This window comes from Phyllobates terribilis, unplaced genomic scaffold, assembly GCF_046119375.1.
Source record: "Phyllobates terribilis strain yellow unplaced genomic scaffold, ASM4611937v1 Scaffold_5__5_contigs__length_657084704, whole genome shotgun sequence".
In the NCBI taxonomy this organism is placed as follows: Eukaryota; Metazoa; Chordata; class Amphibia; order Anura; family Dendrobatidae; genus Phyllobates; species Phyllobates terribilis.
This window is the reverse complement of record NW_027362765.1, coordinates 351763049-351781998: the sequence shown is the minus strand read 5'-3', so window position 1 is coordinate 351781998 and position 18950 is coordinate 351763049. Positions and strand designations below refer to the sequence as shown.

At 51.7% G+C, this 18950-nt stretch overlaps 1 protein-coding gene across 1 annotated transcript in view; it reads right to left on the bottom strand.

Annotated features, from left to right (window-relative positions):
- GFRA1 (GDNF family receptor alpha 1) overlaps nt 1-18950 on the bottom strand; it is a 378896-nt gene that overhangs the window by 100934 nt on the left and 259012 nt on the right. The window contains exon 4 of the mRNA XM_073684629.1: nt 12029-12365. Coding sequence (XP_073540730.1) covers nt 12029-12365 — 337 coding nt within the window. The remainder of the gene's footprint in view (nt 1-12028; nt 12366-18950) is intronic.

Sequence of the window (18950 nt, the reverse complement as noted above, 5' to 3'; positions counted from 1 at the left end):
TACACACCGGGGATGAGGGGCTGGAGGTTATACACAGAGGGGAAAGAGGCCGGAGGTTACACACCGGGGATGAGGGGCTGGAGGTTATACACTGAGGGGAAAGAGGCCGGAGGCTACACACCGGGGATGAGGGGCTGGAGGTTATACACTGAGGGGAAAGAGGCCGGAGGTTACACACCGGGGATGAGGGGCTGGAGGTTACACACCGAGGATGAGGGGCTGGAGGTTACACACCGGGGATGAGGGACTGGAGGTTACACACCGAGGATGAGGGGCTGGAGGTTACACACCGGGGATGAGGGACTGAAGGTTATACACTGAGGGGAAAGAGGCCAGAGGCTACACACCGGGGATGAGGGACTGGAGGTTACACACCGAGGATGAGGGGCTGGAGGTTACACACCGGGGATGAGGGGCTGAAGGTTATACACAGAGGGGAAAGAGGCCGGAGGTTACACACCGGGGATGAGGGGCTGGAGGTTATACACTGAGGGGAAAGAGGCCGGAGGTTACACACCGGGGATGAGGGGCTGAAGGTTATACACAGAGGGGAAAGAGGCCGGAGGTTACACACCGGGGATGAGGGACTGAAGGTTACACACTGAGGGGAAAGAGGCCGGAGGTTACACACCGAGGATGAGGGGCTGGAGGTTACACACTGAGGGGAAAGAGGCCGGAGGTTACACACCGGGGATGAGGGGCTGGAGGTTATACACCGGGGATGAGGGACTGGAGGTTACACACCGAGGATGAGGGGCTGGAGGTTACACACCGGGGATGAGGGGCTGGAGGTTACACACCGAGGATGAGGGGCTGAAGGTTATACACCGGGGATGAGGGACTGGAGGTTATACACTGAGGGGAAAGAGGCCGGAGGTTACACACCGGGGATGAGGGACTGGAGGTTACACACCGGAGATGAGGGGCTGGAGGTTACACACCGAGGATGAGGGGCTGGAGGTTACACAACGGGGATGAGGGACTGGAGGTTATACACCGGGGATGAGGGACTGGAGGTTACACACCGGGGATGAGGGACTGGAGGTTACACACCGGGGATGAGGGGCTGGAGGTTATACACCGGGGATGAGGGACTGGAGGTTATACACCGGGGATGAGGGGCTGGAGGTTACACACCGGGGATGAGGGGCTGGAGTTATACACTGAGGGGAATGGCTGGCTGGTGACACCCGTCAGGTCATTATCCTTTGTGTCGCTGGGCTTACGGTCAGTATCCTCTCGCGTTACGTCATCCATCGTTGCGCTCATTGCCGTTTTGTCTTTGTGTCGTTTTATCGGAATGAGACATAAACTTCCCAGCATTACTTTGTCGTTTCTGAGATAAATGAGTTTGTGACAATGTGTCAGGTCTCAGCAGAGACGGAGATGTCAGCGGAGATAATGATAATCCTGCACGGAAGGAAGGAAGGTATCGCTTCTCCATGTGAACCTGCCGCTCGGGTAAATAACAGCCATTAACCCCTCCCCCGCGCCGCCACGCGTGGAGCCGCAGGTAAGCGCTGCTGGTTCCTGACATGTGCATGGATAATAATAATAATAATAATAATAATACTTTTTATTTATATAGCGCCAACATACTCCGCAGCACTTTACAATTAAGTAGGGACATGTACAGACAATAAGAACAATACAATGTATCACATTTCACCAGTTACAGGAGCAGCGAGGGTCCGGCTGCTCAGTTTACAATCTATATGGAAATGGGGGGACACAATAGGTAGAACATGGTCATCAGCCAGGATCTGAGCAGTTACCATGTGGTATTTGGTGCATGGCGGATGTGGAGACAGATGAATACGCAGGGGCAGATTAAGATTAACATTTAGGAGGGGACAGGGGAGAGTTAGGCTGGTGAGTTGAGGTGATCGGCTTGTCTAAACAGATGTGTTTTTAAAGCACGTTTGAAAACATGGGGGCTAGATATCAGTCGCATCGTTTGGGGCAGCGCATTCCAGAAAACTGGCGCAGCACGAGAGAAGTCTTGGAGTTGGAGGTGTGAGGTTCGGATTAAGGAGGATGTCTGTCTTAGATCAGCTGCAGAATGGAGGGCGCAGGAGGGGCGGTAGACAGAAATGAGGGATGAGATATAGGGCGGTGCAGAGCTTTGTGGGTGAGAGATGAGTTTGTATTGTATTCTGTGGTGAATGGGTAACCAGTGCAATGACTGGCACAGGGTAGAAGCGTCGGTGAAGCGGCTGGACAGAAATACGACCCTGGCTGGTGCATTCAGGACGGATTGGAGAGGAGACAGTTTGCTTAGAGGGAGAACGATCAGTAGAGAGTTGCAGTAGTCCAGACGAGAATGAATAAGAGCGACAGTAAGAGGTTTTTGCAGTATCAAAGGTGAGAAAAGGTCGGATTCTGGAGATGTTTTTGAGGTGCAGGTGACAGGAGCGAGTGAGTGATTGAATATGGGGAACAAAGGAAGGTTGTGTGTCACATATGACTCCAAGACAGCGGGCGTGCTGCTTGGGAGTTATGATGGCAGCACCCAAAGAAAGTGAAAAGTCAGGTATAGATAGGTTAATGGAGGGAGGAAAAACAAGGAGTTCAGTTTTGGAGAGATTCAGTTTCAGATAGAGGGAGGGCATGATGTTAGAGACAGCAGACAGACAATCACTGGTATTTTGTATTAGCGTGGGGGTGATGTCAGGTGAAGAGATGTATAGTTGGGTGTCGTCAGCATAGAGATGATACTGGAACCAAATCTGCTGATGGTTTGTCCAAAAGGGACATTATACAAAGAGAAGAGGAGGGGGCCTAGGACTGATCCTTGTGGAACCCCGATAGTAAGGGGACTAGGAGAGGAAGAAGAGCCGGCAAAAGATACCGTGAAGGAGCGGTCAGAGAGATAGGAGGATGTGAAGACTCGGGGTCTTCTGTGGGCGTAACGCTACTCAGACAACACAGGGTGAGGGTAACACAGCGTGGCAATACTTTATTGACCCACAAAGCGGACAATAAACAGATAGAACAGTCCCAGCAAATACCCAAGATGGTGCAACATTACACAGTCTCACCCTTCCTTCTCCACCCGCCTGGGATAGAACAGCTGCGACTTTGGGACTTCCAGGGCCGACTACCTCAACCAGAGGCCCCCCGCTTCTGGAGGGCCCCAACAGAGAGAAGGTAGCGGCAAGCTTGGGAAGCTAGCAGTCCATCGAGGTACAAGGCCTGAAGACCCGAGGGTCCCACCCTGGCCTTTCTGAGAGCTTCCATGGTGCCAGATGACCAGCTGGTCCCAATCTGGTTTCTCCGAATGTCTCCATGGATTCCAGGCGACCGGAGTGACCCGCCTGGCAACCCCAAACAAAATATCCATGGGGCCAGGTGACTTCATCGTCCCAACCTGTCTCCCCAAAATGTATTCATGGGCTCTCTGATGGTCAATGGAGCATTCCAGTCAGGGCCGGTACACTTAGGCCGAAATCATGTAGAATCCATATCTGTGTCTCTTTGGATAGAGTTGCCATGCAATCCATTTACTGTCCTGAAGGATGTCTCTCATTCTCCTTGTAAAGTCTTTGTGATTCTCTGTTTCAAGTCTGACTGCTACAGAAGCACATGTCCCTTAAAATAGTTACAGTTGTTCTTTCAAGTACACATTCACAGGTAAGATATTTATTACGGAGGGCATTACTCACAGGGCTCAGGATTCATTGTTTGTGCATTTAATCAATTTACGTAGTTTGTCCTCCTGTTTTCTGAGTCAACAAGCCACAGGGTCCACACAATGGTTAATCAACATATTTAGCAAACATTCACTGTTCCACAGACCAATAGAAGACATCAGGGTATACAATAATCGTATGTCCTTCCTGACCAGCCACAGAAATACACATACATTTACAAGTCAACACAAAGATAATAGTGTATTTCTCTAGGCTTAACAAATCTAATCTTCTGGCTGATTAAGATTATAGGCTGTATCGTCACAGAGGAGAACCAGGAGAGAATGGTGTCCTTGAGGCGGATAGAGTGGAGCATAGTGAGGAGGAGCTGGTGATCCACAGAGTCGAATGCTGCGGAGAGATCCAGGAGAATCAGCAGGGAGCAGTGATCATTAGATTTAGCTGTTAGTAGATCTTAAGAGACTTGAAGAGACTTTAAGAGAAGAGAGTGATCTGAGAGATAGAGGATGAGACGGGAGTGGACCAGGCATTCCAGGACGGATGAAAGAAAGATTAGAGACCAGTCAGTAGTTAGCAGCGCAGTTCTGGTCCAGGGGTGGCATTTAAAGTAAAGGGGTTATGATGGCATGTTTGAATGAAGAGGGAAAGATACCCGAAGAAAGAGAGAGGTTAAATATTTTAGTTAGGTGGGTAGTGACAGCTGGGGAAAGGGACTGAAGGAAATGTGAGGGAATAGGGTCACTGTTGCAGGTTTGAGGGAGAGAAGAAGTGAGGAGTCTGGTCACTTCTTCTTCTGTGACAGGCTCGAAGATGGAAAGTGAACTTGAGGTGCAGGAGGGAAGGGGCTCCAGACTCTGAGGGAATTGTGCAAAAATGTCTTGAAGGATATGATTGATTTTTTGTAGGAAATGAGTTCCCAGATCGCCAGCGCTTAGGTTGGTGACGGGGGTCTGTACTTTAGGGCTCAGGAAGGAGTGGAAGGTTTCAAAGAGTCTTTTAGGATTGTTGGCTAGAGATGTGATGAGGGTGGTAAAGTAGACTTGTTTAGCCAGATGGAGAGCAGAGTTTTAAGTGGATGATCTGTCATCTCCTACCCTCGTGATTTAAGGGGACGACTCACCCAGAGAGGCTGATCACACTAACGAATGTATCACTGTGTAAATGACTGGATACAAAAAGAGGAAAAGACTGCCATCTCCAGCCTCCCCTCCCCCGGCCATTTCAAGCCCCACCTCCAAGGCCATCTCCAGCCCCACTCCCCAAGGCCATCTCCGACCCCCCTCCAGGCCATCTCCAACCCCACCCATGGCCATCTCCAGTCCCCCATATCCATGTGATGTCTACTCTAAAATCCAAGCACAAAAATATCCAGGGAGCTTTAGGGGCAGCAGACTGGCACGGATATCAACCTATGCATCACCAGAAGAGACAGAAATCCTCCACCCTGGACAATAGGAACAATCCCAGACAGCACTCACGAGTATGTCCACACCGCCACCGACAGCACCTGCGAGCATGTCCACACCACCACTGACAGTGCCTGCGAGCATGTCCACAAGGCAATTGACAGCGCTCACGAGCATGTCCACAAAACCACCGACAGCGCTCACGAGCATGTCCAAACCGCCACTAACAGCACCCACAAGCGTGTCCACACCACCACCGAAGGCGCCCATGAGCGTGTCCACACCACCACCGAATGCGCCCATGAGCGTGTCCACACCACCACCGAATGCGCCCATGAGCGTGTCCACACCACCACCGAATGCGCCCATGAGCGTGTCCACACCACCACCGAATGCGCCCATGAGCGTGTCCACACCACCACCGAATGCGCCCATGAGCGTGTCCACACCACCACCGAATGCGCCCATGAGCGTGTCCACACCACCACCGAATGCGCCCATGAGCGTGTCCAAACCACCACCGAATGCGCCCATGAGCGTGTCCACACCACCACCGAATGCGCCCATGAGCGTGTCCACACCACCACCGAATGCGCCCATGAGCGTTTTCACACCGCCACTAACAACACTGTGTGAGACACCAACTGGACTCCGTAGCCAGTAAACTGGGAAAAAGAGTGTTCACCACCTGCTGCAGATGATGCCGGCGAGCGACAGAGCCAGAAATAATATGGGAAATAAGCAGAACAGTGACTGCAGCTCTGGAGGATAAGACGTGATGTAACTGCGGAATAGTGAGTGCAGCTCTGGAGGTGACTGGAGGATAACACATGATGTAACAGCAGAATAGTGACTGCAGCTCTGGAGGTGACTGTAGGATAATACATGATGTAACAGCAGAATAGTGAGTGCAGCACTGAATGTCACTGGAGGATAAGACATAATGTAGCAGCAGAATAGTGACTGCAGCTCTGAAGGTGACTGGAGGATAAGACATGATGTAACAGCAGAATAGTGAGTGCAGCTCTGGAGGGGTTAGTAATGGAGAGGTGTCTATAAGACGTCCCCATTACTAACCTCAGTCAAATTGTAAATAAAAAAAAACCAGAATAAAGTCCGTTATTTGAAATAATGACACAGACTCCTTTATTGAAATAAACACCCCCACCTCTTTTACCAATTTAATCAAAAATGAAAAATAAAAAAGCAAACATACTCACCTGTCTGACGAGAAGATAACCCATTTGTCCCTTGACGAGTCTAGCTCTGTGTGAGAACTTGCGCTGCCAGTGAAGTGAACGGAGTTCATCCGCTTATTCCCATCACCGCGTGGTACTGAGCTGCGCTAGCACGCGCAGCTCAGTGTCTCTGCTGGATGTCAGGCTGAACGGTCGCGTCATGCCACCATTCAGCAAGACATCTAGATGTAGCAGAGCTAGACTTGTCAAGGGACAAATGGATTATCTTCTCGTAGGACAGGTGAGGAATATGGTGGTTTATTATTTTTGTTCAGGGGACAAGGGCTTCAGTGGAATATCTTCTCGTCAGACAGGTGAGTATAAGTTTGCTTTTTAATTTTTTTGATTAAATGGGTAATTGACGGGGTGTTTATTTCAATAAAGAAGCCTGTGTCATTATTTCAAATACAGGACTTTATTCTGAGTGTTCTTATTTACAATTTGAATATAGGGTTAATAATGGATTCATCTTATAGACGCCTCTCCATTACTAACCCCTGGGATTTATGTCAGTTGCCAATACAAAGCTGACATCAACCCCAACCCTATTACCCCACTGCCACCGCACCAGGGCAAGTGGAAGGAGCGGAGATTAAGCGCCAAAACTGGTAGGAGGGAGCAAAAATCCATGGCCCCTTCCTAGCCTATAAATATTAGCCAGCAGCTGTCTGCCTAGCCTTTGCTGGTCATTAATTATAGGGAGGATCCCACGTAATTTTTTTTGCTAGGGGGGTGTCCCTTTTTAATAACCAGCAAAGGCTAAGCAGACAGCTGTGAGCTGACATTAATAGCCTGGGAAGCTCCATGGGTATTCCCCCTTCCCAGGCTATAAACATCACCCCACAACTGTCTGCTTTTGTTCAGCTGGATAATAAAAATTTGGGGATCCCCATTACATTTTTATCTTCTACTTATATATCTATTTTATTTTGCTGCTTCATGCTGTGAATTTACTCTATGCGGCTGATGAAATGTTTGGTTTTCTATGAGATGGGTGCGTAAAAATCGTGCGATTTTTCTCCTCGCACCAATTGACTTCCATTGGCGAGTCTCACCCGATATCGCATGCTGCGATTTTATTCTCAGTCCGATCCGAACGGAAAAAAAAAATCACAGATGAGCAGGGAATGGTAGAATAACATTGGTCAGAGTGCAAACTGATTTTTTTTTATCGGATTGCACTAGTCCGTTTTTTTTGCACATGAGCCTAAGGCCACGGCCCCACTATCAGTATTCGGTCAGTGTTTTTTCTCAGGAGTGGGAGCCAAAACCAGGAGTGGGTGATAAATGCAGAATTGGTGACTTGTTTCTATTCTACCTTTTCTCTGATTGTTCCTCACCTGGTTTTGGCTCCTGAGAAAAAATACTGACCGAATACTGACCAGATACTGATAGTGGGGCCATGGACTTATACTGATAGTGGGGCCTTGGGCTAAGATGGTGTGTATATCTGGATGCATTTATTGCCCGCTGAGTGTATCCCACTATTGAGTGTCCAGGTATCTCAGCAGGCGTATCCCTGTGTCCAGGTATCTCAGCAGGCGTATCTTATCAGGTGCACCTCTGCTTGGTGACATCTGGGTGACATCTCGCTGCCCTCATTACCAGTCTCTCTGCCTCCGCTCCAGCTAATGACTGAGGAGATAATTAGATTAATTGCTCTGCTGTTCCGGGATCTGTTCTGTGACTCTGGCATTGTATTAGCTGATGGCACCTTCACCCCCGAGAGGCGTGACCGCGGCCTGCACTCATACAGCGTCCTTATACCGGGGTACGCTCCTTATACAGAGTCCTTATACCGCGGCCTGCACTCATACAGAGTCCTTATACCGCGGCCTGCACTCATACAGCGGCCTTAAACCGGGGTACAGACCTCATACAGCGTCCTTATACCGGGGTACAGACCTCATACAGCGTCCTTATACCGGGGTACGCTCCTCATACAGCGTCCTTATACCGCGGCCTGCACTCATACAGCGTCCTTATACCGGGGTACGCTCCTCATACAGCGTCCTTATACCGCGGCCTGCACTCATACAGCGTCCTTATACCGGGGTACACTCCTCATACAGCGTCCTTATACCGCGGCCTGCACTCATACAGCGTCCTTATACCGGGGTACACTCCTCATACAGCGTCCTTATACCGGGGTACACTCCTCATACAGCGTCCTTATACCGGGGTACGCTCCTCATACAGCGTCCTTATACCGCGGCCTGCACTCATACAGCGGCCTTAAACCGGGGTACAGACCTCCTACAGCGTCCTTATACCGGGGTACGCTCCTCATACAGCGTCCTTATACCGGGGTACGCTCCTCATACAGCGTCCTTATACCGGGGTACGCTCCTCATACAGCGTCCTTATACCGGGGTACGCTCCTCATACAGCGTCCTTATACCGGGGTACGCTCCTCATACAGCGTCCTTATACCGCGGCCTGCACTCATACAGCGGCCTTAAACGGGGGTACAGACCTCATACAGCGTCCTTATACCGGGGTACGCTCCTCATACAGCGTCCTTATACCGGGGTACGCTCCTCATACAGCGTCCTTATACTGGGGTACGCTCCTCATACAGCGTCCTTATACCGCGGCCTGCACTCATACAGCATTCTTATACCGGGGTACACTCCTCATACAGCGTCCTTATACCGGGGTACGATCCTCATACAGCGTCCTTATACCGGGGTACGCTCCTCATACAGCGTCCTTATACCGGGGTACACTCCTCATACAGCGTCCTTATACCGGGGTACGCTCCTCATACAGCGTCCTTATACCGGGGTACACTCCTCATACAGCGTCCTTATACCGGGGTACACTCCTCATACAGCGTCCTTATACCGGGGTACGATCCTCATACAGCGTTCTTATACTGGGGTACGCTCCTCATACAGCGTCCTTATACCGCGGCCTGCACTCATACAGCATTCTTATACCGGGGTACGCTCCTCATACAGCGTCCTTATACCGGGGTACGCTCCTCATACAGCGTCCTTATACCGGGGTACGCTCCTCATACAGCGTCCTTATACCGGGGTACACTCCTCATACAGCGTCCTTATACCGGGGTACACTCCTCATACAGCGTCCTTATACCGGGGTACACTCCTCATACAGCGTCCTTATACCGGGGTACACTCCTCATACAGCGTCCTTATACCGGGGTACGATCCTCATACAGCGTCCTTATACCGGGGTACGCTCCTCATACAGCGTCCTTATACCGGGGTACGATCCTCATACAGCGTCCTTATACCGGGGTACGCTACTCATACAGCGTCCTTATAGCGGGGTACGATCCTCATACAGCGTCCTTATACCGGGGTACGCTCCTCATACAGCGGCCTTATACCTGGGTACGCTCCTCATACAGCGGCCTTATACCTGGGTACGCTCCTCATACAGCGTCATTATACAGGGGTATGCCCCTCATACAGCGTTCTTATACAGGGGTATGCCCCTCATACAGTGTCCTTATATCGGGGTACACTCCCCATACAGCGTCCTTATACCAGGGTACATGTACTTTTGAGGGTCTCGTCCCATGATGTACATATTAACCCTTCCCATAGCCCCATTAGTGTGGCCCCCTGTACCTTCAGCTCCCGGACCCCCGCTGTGCGCTCTGCATACCATCATTTGCTGCCGTCTTACACTGGATATAATGGCAGAGACTGCGGAGACCCCGACACAACGTGACATTGCCAATAGCGGAATCCAGAGGACATGTGTGAGGGTGCGGGGTGACGGCATATGTGTGAGCCATCAGTATCACCACAGGTCACTGCTGAGATACTGCACTGTACAGAGGTACGTATACCGTCTATACACAGAGGTACGTATACCGTATATACACACAGAGGTACGTATACCGTATATACACAGAGGTACGTATACCGTCTATACACAGAGGTACGTATACCGTATATACACACAGAGGTACGTATACCGTATATACACACAGAGGTACGTATACCATATATACACAGAGGTACGTATACCGTATATACACAGAGGTACGTATACCGTATATACACACAGAGGTACGTATACCGTATATATACACAGAGGTACGTATACCGTCTATACACAGAGGTACGTATACCGTATATACACACAGAGGTACGTATACGGTCTATACACAGAGGTATGTATACCGTATATACACAGAGGTACGTATACCGTATATACACAGAGGTAAGTATACCGTATATATACACAGAGGTACGTATACCGTCTATACACAGAGGTACGTATACCGTATACACACAGAGGTACGTATACCGTCTATACACAGAGGTACGTATACCGTCTATACACAGAGGTACGTATACCGTATATATACACAGAGGTACGTATACCGTATATACACAGAGGTACGTATACCGTATATACACAGAGGTACGTATACCGTATATACACACAGAGGTACGTATACCGTATACACACAGAGGTACGTATATACCGTATATACACAGAGGTACGTATACCGTATATATACACAGAGGTACGTATACCGTATATACACAGAGGTACGTATACCGTATATATACACAGAGGTACGTATACCGTATATACACAGAGGTACGTATACCGTATATACACAGAGGTACGTATACCGTATATACACACAGAGGTACGTATACCGTATACACACAGAGGTACGTATATACCGTATATACACAGAGGTACGATACACTGTGACAGAACATGTCGTGGTTTTACGTTGTTTTACATAATTTTGCCATAAAAATCCCCCACCAGTCAGCGGAGTGAGCAGCACTGGAGGCCTCGCCGAGTCCAGGGGTGCAGTGCCCCCTGCTGGTTGTGCACTCTGACCCTAGCACTTTTGTTTGCCCTTCTCACCCCTACGTGCCCACGAGAGCTCTCGGCTGTGGACCTTCGCCATTTGTTCATGAGCAGCAGGTGTCCCGCAAGGTGTGGGAAAGACTTAGTGCAACAAAAAGGGAAGAGGGAAAGGGAGCCCAGACACTAGGGAAAGGGGGGAGTGGAGACCTCCTAGGCTGATCTAGTATCACCCTGTCTCCAGTAACATCCCTATATTGGTTCTTCACCAATCGCCGAACGAGTGCCTCGCCCTGACTTTTCCTGGCGTTTGGCCCTGGCTAGGGAAGGGAGGGGATGAGCGCTAGTTGATCCCCACTGACCAGTAAAGACAACAAGGGGGAACAAACAAGGGAAGATAGCTTAGTTTTAGTCGACTTCAGAGAGATAAACACTCCGTCCTCTTAGCACTAGAGAGGAAGAAGTAATGCACCTGCTCCGAGCCTTCACAAAGGGTCATGTGAGTATCGCCGGCTCCTCCCTCTAGCAAACAGCAGGTATTTATACACCCAGGCCAGGGTGTTAATTAGCCAGAGGAAGGTAGCTGCTGGGTCCTAGAGAGACGGCCTCTAAGAAGGGGTCTGTAATGCCAAACGTAGAGATCTCCTGCAACCAACTGCGGGGCGACTGTCACTTCTGCCACACCGGTGACCGCAGGTTTCCAGGTGGATCCATCATATGGGGGAATTCACACTATGTGACTTGGTTGCAGAAATTAGAATGTGGTCGCTTCAGATCAATGAGACAGTGGAAGAACTTTCTGCAACAAAATCTGCAACAAGTGTGCATGGTGTGAACATACCCCAAGGTGTGGTGTGTGCACATCCTATCGGTTTGTACCCCCCCATACATAGGTGTCAGACATAAGGAGGGTGGGCACCTGCAGATGTAGTTGGTCTTGCAGGCCTCCTGCAGGCTCAGGCAGTTCTGCTTCTCCCGCTCGTCGTATGAACACACGGGGACGATGGTCTGGCGTCTGCGCTCGGAGCAGGCCGTGTCCTTACAGGAGCAGAACAGCATGCCGTAGCTGTGCTTGGCCGGGACCTTGTCGAAGAACTGGCGCAGCGCTTTGTGGCACTTCCGCCGGTTGCAGACCTCGTTGGATATACTGCTAGTACAGGGCGTTATATAGGACGATCGATACTTCTTACACGTGTCGTCCAGGTTACACGCCTTCGCTGCGTCCAAGCAATCGTTACCCTTCGAGATAATTGGCTCTGAAAAGATAAAAAGCAGAATAACATATTAGTATATACTGTATATTGCCACCGCGCGCTCGCTAACAGTACACCGCCCCCGATACAACCAAGGCGAGGGATTTATCCGCTGAAACCCACAAGGTCAAATTCTTGTTGCTTTCCCCCAAAATCTGCACAAAAATGTAGAAAAACTGCAAAAAAGGTGACAAAACCATCTCCTGTAAACAGGCGGTACTGCGGAGCAATGAGTCCATACACTGCAGAGTCAGGACACCGCAGAGTCCATACACCGCAGAGTCAGGACACCGCAGAGTCCATACACCGCAGAGTCAGGACACCGCAGAGTCCATACACCACAGAGTCAGGACACCGTAGAGTCCATACACCACAGAGTCAGGACACCGCAGAGTCAGGACACCGCAGAGTCAGGACACCGCAGAGTCAGGACACCGCAGAGTCCATACACCGCAGAGTCAGGACACCGCAGAGTCCATACACCGCAGAGTCAGGACACCGCAGAGTCCAGTCCATACACCGCAGAGTCAGGACACCGCAGAGTCCATACACCGCAGAGTCAGGACACCGCAGAGTCCATACACCGCAGAGTCAGGACACCGCAGAGTCCATACACCGCAGAGTCAGGACACCGCAGAGTCCAGTCCATACACCGCAGAGTCAGGACACCGCAGAGTCCATACACCGCAGAGTCAGGACACCGCAGAGTCCATACACCGCAGAGTCAGGACACCGCAGAGTCAGGACACCGCAGAGTCAGGACGCCGCAAAGTCAGAACGCCGCAGAGTCAGGACGCCGCAGAGTCAGGAAACCGCAGAGTCAGGACGCCGCAGAGTCAGGACGCCGCAGAGTCAGGACGCCGCAGAGTCAGGACACCGCAAAGTCAGGACGCCGCAGAGTCAGGACGCCGCAGAGTCAGGACACCGCAAAGTCAGAACGCCGCAGAGTCAGGACACCGCAAAGTCAGGACGCCGCAGAGTCAGGACGCCGCAGAGTGAGGATGCCGCAGAGTCAGGACCCGCAGAGTCAACACACCGCAGAGTCAGGACACCGCAGAGTCAGGACACCGCAAAGTCAGAACGCCGCAGAGTCAGGACCCGCAGAGTCAGGACACCGCAAAGTCAGAACGCTGCAGAGTCAGGACGCCGCAGAGTCAGGACCCACAGAGTCAGGACCCCGCAAAGTCAGAACGCCACAGAGTCAGGACACCGCAGAGTCAGGACGCCGCAGAGTCAGGACGCCGCAGAGTCAGGACGCCGCAGAGTCAGGACGCCGCAGACTCAGGACACCGCAGACTCAGGACACCGCAGACTCAGGACACCGCAGAGTCCATACACCGCAGAGTCAGGACACCGCAAAGTCAGAACGCTGCAGAGTCAGGACGCCGCAGAGTCAGGACCCACAGAGTCAGGACACCGCAAAGTCAGAACGCCACAGAGTCAGGACACCGCAAAGTCAGGACACCGCAAAGTCAGGACGCCGCAGAGTCAGGACGCCGCAGAGTCAGGACGCCGCAGAGTCAGGACACCGCAGAGTCAGGACGCCGCAGACTCAGGACACCGCAGACTCAGGACACCGCAGACTCAGGACACCGCAGAGTCCATACACCGCAGAGTCAGGACACCGCAGAGTCAGGACACCGCAGAGTCAGGACACTGCAGAGTCCATACACCGCAGAGTCCATACACCGCAGAGTCAGGACACCGCAGAGTCAGGACACCGCAGAGTCAGGACACCGCAGAGTCAGGACACCGCAGAGTCAGGACACCGCAGAGTCAGGACACCGCAGAGTCAGGACACCGCAGAGTCAGGACACCGCAGAGTCCATACACCGCAGAGTCTGGACACCGCAGAGTCTGGACACCGCAGAGTCTGGACACCGCAGAGTCTGGACACCGCAGAGTCTGGACACCGCAGAGTCTGGACACCGCAGAGTCAGGACACCGCAGAGTCAGGACACCGCAGAGTCAGGACACCGCAGAGTCAGGACACTGCAGAGTCCATACACCACAGAGTCAGGACACCGCAGAGTCCATACACCGCAGAGTCAGGACACCGCAGAGTCAGGACACCGCAGAGTCAGGACACCGCAGAGTCAGGACACTGCAGAGTCCATACACCGCAGAGTCAGGACACCGCAGAGTCAGGACACCGCAGAGTCAGGACACCGCAGAGTCAGGACACCGCAGAGTCAGGACACCGCAGGGTCCGGACAAAGCAGGGTCCGGACACCGCAGAGTCCGGACACCGCAGAATCAGGACACCGCAGAGTCCGGACACCGCAGAATCAGGACACCGCAGAGTCAGGACACCGCAGAGTCCGGACACCGCAGAATCAGGACACCGCAGAATCAGGACACCGCAGAGTCAGGACACCGCAGGGTCCGGACACCGCAGGGTCCGGACACCGCAGGGTCCGGACACCGCAGAGTCCGGACACCGCAGAGTCCGGACACCGCAGAGTCAGGACACCGCAGAGTCAGGACACCGCAGAGTCAGGACACCGCAGAGTCAGGACACCGCAGAGTCAGGACACCGCAGAGTCAGGACACCGCAGAGTCAGGACACCGCAGAGTCAGGACACCGCAGAGTCCGGACACCGTGAGCCCAGGCCGCGTCATCTATCAGGAAACAACACCGCAATATGACACCGGATAAATGACGTCCACTCATCATGTATCTGGACCACCGGATTCATAATGCCATTACAGCATCAGATATAAATCCGCACCTCAGAGACGTCTACAAATCAGCGCCTGGGAGATCGCGGGTCAGAAAGAAAAACGCCAATTACAGAATTACACAGGATATATCTCCATAAATCCAGCCACCTCCAGAGCTGCAGTCACTATTCTGCTGTTACATCAGGTCTTATCCTCCAGTCACCTCCAGAGCTGCAGTCACTATTCTGCTGTTACATCAGGTCTTATCCTCCAGTCACCTCCAGAGCTGCAGTCACTATTCTGCTGTTACATCATGTCTTATCCTCCAGTCACCTCCAGAGCTGCAGTCACTATTCTGCTGTTACATCATGTCTTATCCTCCAGTCACCTCCAGAGCTGCAGTCACTATTCTTCTGTTACATCGTGTCTTATCCTCCAGTCACCTCCAGAGCTGCAGTCACTATTCTGCTGTTACATCATGTCTTATCCTCCAGTCACCTCCAGAGCTGCAGTCACTATTCTTCTGTTACATCGTGTCTTATCCTCCAGTCAACTCCAGAGCTGCACTCACTATTCTGCTGTTACATCGTGTCTTATCCTCCAGTCACCTCCAGAGCTGCAGTCACTATTCTGCTGTTACATCATGTCTTATCCTCCAGTCACCTCCAGAGCTGCAGTCACTATTCTTCTGTTACATCGTGTCTTATCCTCCAGTCACCTCCAGAGCTGCACTCACTATTCTGCTGTTACAGTAACATTTTTACTCCATTCACATCTAGAGCTGTGTAGGGTTAGTCATCGTTTAGTGGCTGATGGCACAGATGATGATAGATGGCTATCTGAGTTTCCACGACTGCTCTCCCCTCATGTCTGCATCCTAGGGCTACGTTCCCACGCTCAGGCTAGAGCAGCTCTGGTAATCGCCCACTTTAGCTGATAATAAAATCCCCTGGATGAAGCACTCTGCGAAACGTAGGACGTGCTGCAGGAGGCTGCCGATCCTCTGGTGTCTGCTCAGACTTTGTACATGTCGATGTCGGTGTAGATGAGCTGAGCGATGGTTGCGGACCACCTTTATAGCTCTGGGATTGATCCCACGCCTTTCACATTGTTTGCACATTAGCTACGTTACTTCTCAGGGGTCACAGCCGACGTTCCTGAGCTTCGTATATGACGGAGGATAATAAAATCCACCGCACCTCCATTTCTGAATTTCACTGCAGATTTTATTCCTTTTATGCAGAGGGAAGAAATCCACCATGAATTTCTCTGTAACATCCCAAGTAGAAGCGATGGAAGACGAGGAGGAAATATCATCTATCGGCCTGATGGCAAACAGCGGAAACAGATTCTCAGGAATCCTACAAGTCTGTCCGGAGCCAAGGGCCGGGCGAGCAGCGACCAATAACATCCTTCATACCGTACAGATCGGGGGGATCACACGTGAGGTTACAGATCGGGGGGGATCACACGTGAGGTTACAGATCGGAGGGATCACACGTGAGGTTACAGATAGGGGGGGGGATCACACGTGAGGTTACAGATCGAGGGGATCACACGTGAGGTTACAGATCGGGGGGGATCACACGTGAGGTTACAGATCGGGGGGGATCACACGTGAGGTTACAGATCGGGGGGGATCACACGTGAGGTTACAGATCGAGGGATCACACGTGAGGTTACAGATCGGGGGGATCACACGTGAGGTTATAGATGGGGGGGTCACACGTGAGGTTACAGATCGAGGGGATCACACGTGAGGTTACAGATCGGGGGGGATCACACGTGAGGTTACAGATCGAGGGGATCACACGTGAGGTTACAGATCGGGGGGATCACACGTGAGGTTACAGATCGGGGGGATCACACGTGAGGTTACAGATCGGGGGGATCACACGTGAGGTTACAGATCGGGGGGGATCACACGTGAGGTTACAGATCGAGGGGATCACACGTGAGGTTACAGATCGGGGGGGATCACACGTGAGGTTACAGGTTGGGGGGGATCACACGTGAGGTTACAGATCGGGGGGGATCACACGTGAGTTTACAGATCGGGGGGATCACACGTGAGGTTACAGATCGGGGGGATCACACGTGAGGTTACAGATCGGGGGGATCACACGTGAGGTTACAGATCGGGGGGATCACACGTGAGGTTACAGATCGGGGGGGATCACACGTGAGGTTACAGATCGGGGGGGATCACACGTGAGGTTACAGATCGGGGGGGATCACACGTGAGGTTACAGATCGAGGGGATCACACGTGAGGTTACAGATCGGGGGGGATCACACGTGAGGTTACAGATCGAGGGGATCACACGTGAGGTTACAGATCGGGGGGATCACACGTGAGGTTACAGATCGGGGGGATCACACGTGAGGTTATAGATGGGGGGGTTACACGTGAGGTTACAGATCGAGGGGATCACACGTGAGGTTACAGATCGAGGGGATCACACGTGAGGTTACAGATCGGGGGGGATCACACGTGAGGTTACAGATCGAGGGGATCACACGTGAGGTTACAGATCGGGGGGATCACACGTGAGGTTACAGATCGGGGGGGATCACACGTGAGGTTACAGATCGGGGGGTCACACGTGAGGTTACAGATCGAGGGGATCACACGTGAGGTTACAGATCGGGGGGATCACACGTGAGGTTACAGATCAGGGGGATCACACGTGAGTTTACAGATCGGGGGGATCACACGTGAGGTTACAGATCGGGGGGATCACACGTGAGGTTACAGATCGGGGGGATCACACGTGAGGTTACAGATCGGGGGGGATCACACGTGAGGTTACAGATCGGGGGGATCACACACTTTCAGAGTTATGTAGGACATCCTGTGCGCTGATGAATGTAATATGGCAGAAGGTAAATCAAGCAGAGCAATGTCACGTTGGGTCTCATTTATAAAACCGAAAAAGAAGAGTCCACAGCAACCAGTTACAGAGGAGCCTTTCAGATTCTCACACACTTCCGCTGCTGCAGAACCTCTTTGAGAAGAGAGGAAACTTCATGGTATAAGATTTCTACATGTAAAATACAGGTTGGATATGTCAGAGGCAGCGTCCTGGAGAGTGAGCTGGGCCGGGCGGTCTGATGCGGAGGAGGGCGACAGCAGCGCTGGGGAAGGCGCCATTTATAATGGTCAGCGCAGAGATATGTGGGCGAGACGACGATAGGGTTAATATGTGATGACTCCACCATCGCACCCACATGGGGTAACACACAGATGTGCAGTCACACCGCTACGCTCCTATAGACGGGATCTCTATGGATTCTGCACCAGGTCGTCCGCTCCAACCAACCCTGCAGACACAGTAATAGCAGATGTACAGATACAGCCCTGCCAGGAGATCAATGACATCACTACAAAGGGGAGGAGATCACAGTGATGTCATCACACCGACATCCAACAGACCACAGTGATGTCATCACACCAACATCCAACAGACCACAGTGATGTCATCACACCACATCCAACAGACCACAGTGATGTCATCACACCACATCCAACAGACCACAGTGATGTCATCACACCAACATCCAACAGAACACAGTGATGTCATCACACCAACATCCAACAGACCACAGTGATGTCATCACACCAACATCCAACAGACCACAGTGATGTCATCACACCAACATCCAACAGACCACAGTGATGTCATCACACCAACATCCAACAGACCACAGTGATGTCATCACACCAACATCCAACAGACCACAGTGATGTCATCACACCAACATCCAACAGAACAGTGATGTCATCACACCAACATCCAACAGACCACAGTGATGTCATCACACCAACATCCAACAGAACAGTGATGTCATCACACCAACATCCAACAGACCACAGTGATGTCATCACACCAACATCCAACAGAACACAGTGATGTCATCACAC